This window comes from Schistocerca piceifrons, chromosome 1 (assembly GCF_021461385.2).
Source record: "Schistocerca piceifrons isolate TAMUIC-IGC-003096 chromosome 1, iqSchPice1.1, whole genome shotgun sequence".
Taxonomy (NCBI): Eukaryota; Metazoa; Arthropoda; class Insecta; order Orthoptera; family Acrididae; genus Schistocerca; species Schistocerca piceifrons.
In genome coordinates, this window is record NC_060138.1 from 114,411,185 (window position 1) to 114,417,530 (window position 6,346).

Genomic DNA, 6,346 nt, shown 5'->3' on the forward strand with positions numbered 1-6,346 from the left:
AGAAAAACTTCAGGTCTGAAAGGGTTAAACTCGGATGAGGACCTGCAGCTCTGATACAAAGAGTGTGCCACAGTGAAAATGGGCACCCTATTTTTGAAAATGTAGGGGAGGGGATGAGAGTTGGTTAACACTCACACTTTTTACCTTTAAGAAAATGTAACCTGCAAAGTAGATAATATCTTTTTGCTTAGTGACGGATATCATGTAAACAGAAAACGTTTTCTTGTCTACTGTTCACGGAATTCTGCAATCCCTTTTGCATGAGCCCACGTTACTAACCTCTGACCTCATGAGGTAGAGTGCGTACAAGGATGACAGAGTCAGAATTACGAACGTGTGGAACTATGGGCCTCACAAAATTTGCAAAGTGGCGTACATACAAGCAGTTCAATAAATTTGAGGAATGAATTTTTTAAGGTGATTAAAGTGGCATCATACTCAAAGTTGGAGCTTTATAGACTGTAGTCCCTAGTACTTTTTTTCATTTTTAGCTGTTGACAAACTGTATTCTATATCTGGTACACGAGATTTGCGATCTTGCTTGGTCGGCTGGAGTGGCCGAGCGGTTCTAGGCGCTACAGTCTGGAAGCGCGAGACCGCTACGGTCGCAGGTTCGAATCCTGCCTCGGGCATGGATGTGTGTGATGTCTAGTTAGGTTTAAGTAGTTCTAAGTTCAAGGGGACTGATGACCTCAGAAGTTAAGTCCCATAGTGCTCAGAGCCATTTTTTTTTTTTTTTTGTATGTTTATTGTCCGTCACTGCGCGTAAGGTATCAACGAGTAACGATTTTCGCCTGATTTCAGTGAAACGTACATTTTCCTCATCCCGAAAAATTAAATGTGACCCAAGGAGGAATAGGATTCTGAATCAGTAAAAGGAATATGGCGGTGACCCCGAACAGTATCCCAGTCGAAGCTTTCTCCCTGGTGTTCCATAGCATCACTGAGTTTTAAACATGGGTGTTTCTCGCAACCGTATATTAGTTTCAGCATAGGATTATACAGCCAATGGTTGCAGGTAATTGTGTTGTACACTGACTTAGGTTTCGACACCTCTACGGATGTCCTCATCAGAACGAAATTTCGAGAACCCGTAAAATAACATTGCGAAAAGGCAATGGTCAGAATTAAGAGCAGACATGCTCAGGTCAAAGAATAAAATAAAACGCGTTCTAGCCTTTTGCCACGTGTGCCTAGCTAGGAACAACATCAGTGTGTGGTAGGGGATGTTAAAAATTACACGGTAATTTATTTCGACGTAGTCGCGGAACTTACTGAATCTACATTCGACTTAGTCGCTGAACTTATTGAATGTACAGTGATCTTCGAAAGAGCAATACAAGTCCGAGATTGTAACGTCCACACAGCGCAACAAATTAACTCAGTTTGCCGGCTCCATACGTGTCGCAAGTATTTCACTAATGTACTCAGTTATCTCGCGCGCGGTAGTAATTGCGAATTGGTTTCCCCGGAGGCTACGCAGGAGCGATGTCCGGGTGGGCTCGGGGCCTGCTCCAGCCCCCGGGGGCAGGCCTCCGCCGCCGCCGCCGCCGCCGCCGCCGCCGCCGCCGCACCCTTACGTCAGCCAGTGAAAGCACCGGGCACCGCCATTGTCGCCGTCACTATAAAGGCCGGCCGCAGGACTCACCGGGCACACTCCGCAGTCCACACTCCACACTCTCCTTCGCTCCTCTGCCGCAGCTGCATCAACACTCGCAATGGCCTTCAAGGTAAGCCGACGAACCGCGCAGGTCCTCTCGATCGTAACACAGCAGGCCGGCCCCACCCGGCGTCTGCCGAGGCCGCTCACCTCTGACCTTAGCCGAGCCTCTCTCCGTCAGCCGATGGACAGTTTTTCAAGTGACCCAGATTTGACGTTTCCAAAGCACGGCATTAGAAGGCTGGTCGGTACGACACGTTCTCGTTCATAATCGACGTTTCAGTCTAATACTAATGTACCCTTGATCTCTAGCGTACTAGCCTCTAGGATCGTGGGTACCAACCTGGAGGGGCAATTAAGCTTTGAGGAGCGCAATGAAAATGTCTAAGGGATGGAAACAGAAACGTTCAACTGAGTGTCATTCACGACATTAATAATTAAATCTCTATAATCACTAATTCGTGAGACTGTAATACTGGGCCGGCCGGAGTGGCCGTGCCGTTCTAGGCGCTACAGTCTGGAGACGCGAGACCGCTACGGTCGCTGGTTCGAATCCTGCCTCGGGCACGCATGTGTGTCATGTCCCTAGGTTAGTTAGGCTTAAGTATTTCTAAGTTGTAGGGGACTGATGACCTCAGAAGTTGAGTCCCATAGTGCTCAGAGCCATTTTTTGTAATACTGGTTACGTAAGTTAAATACTAGTATTAACGTGTGACACAATGTGGTCGATATTACAACTTGTGAAACGAATTTCTGAGCAAAATTTTCCTCACAGTGTCCATCCACTTCATACATACTTCTTACTATGCATCTACGAGAGTAAACTGGTGACTTATACATCACGTACAATTAAATATCTAATTAAAATGCTTTTTCTGAGTTGTAGGTAGTTCCCACAATAGGCCAGAAATTGCTTAATTATTCACTTCGCAACAATAAACAAACTAATTGACAGTGCAACACAGCAGTAACTACGTAATGGCTACTCCACTCCTGTAGGGCCTACACCGTATTATTATAATTATTTTTCTTATTATTAGCCGCAGACTTCAGACACAAAGCACTCACAGCTTGAAGTTGTCCAGTTTCTGCCAACTCAGAAGTAAGGAGTCCAGCAATCAAGCGATTTTCAAGCAACAAGTTAAGTGAAGGTGCAGAGTGGGTGTGAAGCAAGTGTCACAAGGGAGAGGAGAAGTGCACAGCAATCATATTTTACAACAAATATCTACCCTCAATGTGAATAGTTAGCTCTCTTTTCCGAGATTGATTTGTAGATAGCTGTGGTGTCACCGCCAGACACCACACTTGCTAGGTGGTAGCCTTTAAATCGGCCGCGGTCCGTTAGTATACGTCGGACCCGCGTGTCGCCACTATCAGTAATTGCAGACCGAGCGCCGCCACACGGCAGGTCTAGTCTAGAGAGACTCCCCAGCATTCGCCCCAGTTGTACAGCCGACTTTGCTTGCGATGGTTCACTGTCTACATACGCTCTCATTTGCAGAGACGGCAGTTTAGCATAGCCTTCAGCTACGTCATTTGCTACGACCTAGAAAGGCGCCGTATTCAGATACTATATTACTATCTTCAAGAATGTGTTCTGAACAGATAATATTGTGAATCATGTACCGTCAAAAGCGACGTTCATCATTTATGGATTAAAGTTAAGTATCAAACTAATTACGTCCGCTTTCTGAATTCTCTTTCCTTGTCATGTTCTAGACCTCACGTCAGTATAGTTCTTCCCTCCTCACGCCAGCCTGCGTGAACTAAAACGCGTGCATTTCGGCCTCCAATCGTAACACGGTGTTGGCTCTTCTGCTAACACAAAAGTAGCTGCCACATAGTTTTCATCTGTGCAGTAAGGTTTATTTCGACACAGTTATTTCGGTACGGTTACCTGTAGTAACAACTCCTTTTCAGTTTTAATGCTGCTCTGTAATTTCATTTCACTTCTTCTTTATTCTATACTTACATATCAGTTACACAACAGCTGAAATACTAGTTTCCACAATGGCTCTGTCTGCATCCCACTCCTAACAAAGACATACTGTGTTTTTACACTCGCTGACTCTCATGAAAACCCTAGCTGAGACACCTGTCACTATTCATTACAGCTCGCCGTCTTCGCCGCCGTCCTGGCCGTGGCCCGTGCCGGCTACCTGGGCGCCCCCGCCGTGGCCTACGGCGCCGCCCCCGCCTACGCCGCCCCCGCCTACGCCGCCTACGGCGCCCACGCCGTCGCCCCCGCGGCCATAACCTCCCAGCACTCCAACATCCTGAGGAGCTACGGCAACCTGGGACAGGTGTCCACCTACTCCAAGACCATCGACACCCCCTACTCCAGCGTCACCAAGTCTGACGTGCGCGTGAGCAACGACGCGCTGGCCCATGTCGCCGCTCCCGTGGCCTACGCCGCCCACGCCGCCCCTGTGGCTTATGCCGCCCACGCCGCCCCCGTGACCTACGCCGCCCACGCCGCCCCCGTGGCCTACGCCGCTCGCCCCGCCGTCGTCAAGGCCGCCGCCCCCGCTGTCGGTCTGCTGGGAGTCGCCTACTCCGCCGCCCCCGCTGTCGCCCACATGACCTACAGTAACGGTCTGGGTCTCAGCTACGCCTGGTAGATTGTGATGACAGCTGTGTGTTTCTATAAAAAATAAAATTATTTTCACAAAACATTCGCTTTTCATTTATTTCATTATCACTTCATATTGAATTTCCTTGGGTGCAACTGATACATTTGTCATCAATTATTCGTTTTTGACTCATCTATAGGAGTTATGAGAGTCTAGTTTCAGAGAATAAGTATTTCATTATGCTGTTCCAGATCTTTCTTTCTTTCACTGGTGCTATGTCCCGCACTGACACAGGGTCGGCATTGTTAGGAACGAATTTGGCAAGGTTAGGATGAAGGGGTGGCCGGATGCCCTTCCTGCCGCCACCCCGTACCTCCCGGGATGGAAGTAGTGTACCCCAGCTGTCTGCGTCTAGTGTAGTTCATGAAATAGTGCGAACGTGTTCAGATGTTGGTGAGTCGTGTAACTGAGGTGGAACGTGGGGACCATCCCGGCATTCACCTAGTGGGATGTGGAAAACCGCCTAAAAACCACATCCAAGCCGGCGGGCACACCGGCCCTCGTCATTAATCCGCCGGGCGGATTCGATCTGGGGCCGGCGCGTCTACCCGAGTCCAGGAAGCAGCGCGTTAGCGCTCTCGGCTATCCTGACGGGTGTTATACTGTTCCAGATGCCACAGACAATATAATCGCTGTTGACAACTTGTGGCATGTCATGCGCTTTGCCACAGACAAGTGTTGAAGATGGTTGATTACTTTTCTGAAACCTGTAACCTATATTTACTGTAGATTGAGTCAGTTACCCACAAGTTAACAATACCGGTAACTTATAAAGAAACATCAAAGTTGTTAGTTTAATACTAGCACATTTTTCCTATTGATGAGGTAGAGTACAACTGACCAAGAACAATGTGTTCGTCGAGAAGAGGAATATATATAGCACTATATGTACACTGACCACGAAAGGAATATGTGACGCCCTATAATTAACTTCTGAAATGGAGGGAAACAAGAATAAGGAACAAACATACCCTGTATATTTCGCACAGCAAATAGTTCCAAAAACTTGATTGCCCACTCAGATCCTTCAGTTATCATAGATATCATTTGTTGTCAATGGTAGACGCTAGTACCGACTATCTTGACGGAATCCCATGAGATGTACAAGCTACTTAAACATCTCATCCGCGCCAACGCAAATGTTTAACGTTCTTTTGCTCTTAACACCTTTCATGTCAAACATTCCATTCGTTTACCCCCACCCCCTCCTCAAACCTTCCAAAGACCCTTGCTCTCGACCTTTCCATATCCTACTACGACTCTCAGTCTTTTCCCTTGTTACCTCATAAATTGTTTCTCACATTTCTGAAACACTGAATCCGGCCCTGTATCCACTATGTAGCGAAACTCATTTAAATCCTCCCTGTCCCCTCCTAATTTTTGAGTACTCTGGTCTGCTACCTTATTCCTGTTAACAGATTCCATCCTCCTTGCATCTGTTGACACTCGGATTCTTTTTCCACTTCTGTCGATCCTTATTCCAGGACCACATCAACCTAAAAACTGTAATGTACCGTAACGTTCTCAGTTTCAAATGTATATTCCAAACTATCCTTTCCTGCCCAGCTGCAAAACGTACCTACGCCCACCCTCCCACCCCAGCTCTCCCCACTCCCTCACAACAAATGTCCAACACATGCCACGTCATTTTTAACATATAATATTGCACACAGCTATACCTGCATTAATATTCCGTACCTGCACTATATTACTAGGAGATCTCGTCACCAGCATCACTTCTCTCCCTCCACGGCGCCTCAAGTCACCACCAAGTCACCATTTTCGGTATGCATGAAATTTAACTAAGTCACAACACCTGGGTGTAGTCAGTCTGACGTCAACGAGAGTTTTTGAACTAAAAAAAGAAAATATGGATAACAAGAGGATAAACAAAAATAAGCATCGAATATGATTGAAGTGAAACAAATCTTTAGCAGAGCGCTTACTATATCGCAATGTGAAAGGAAGAAAGGTTAGAGATGGGATCTCTGAGAGATATTTAACTGGGTTGTAGAACTAAAATTTTAACACATACTGTGTAAACACTAACATA

At 46.8% G+C, this 6,346-nt stretch overlaps 1 protein-coding gene across 1 annotated transcript; it reads left to right on the forward strand.

Annotated features, from left to right (window-relative positions):
- Window positions 1–1,670: 1,670 nt before the first annotated feature.
- Window positions 1,671–4,281, forward strand: LOC124710068 (cuticle protein 67-like). Its single transcript, XM_047240893.1, has 2 exons — window positions 1,671–1,730; window positions 3,775–4,281. The coding sequence occupies exons 1-2, from the start codon at window positions 1,719–1,721 to the stop codon at window positions 4,279–4,281; spliced, it is 519 nt and encodes a 172-aa protein (XP_047096849.1). The 5' UTR covers window positions 1,671–1,718.
- The last annotated feature ends 2,065 nt before the right edge of the window (window positions 4,282–6,346 follow it).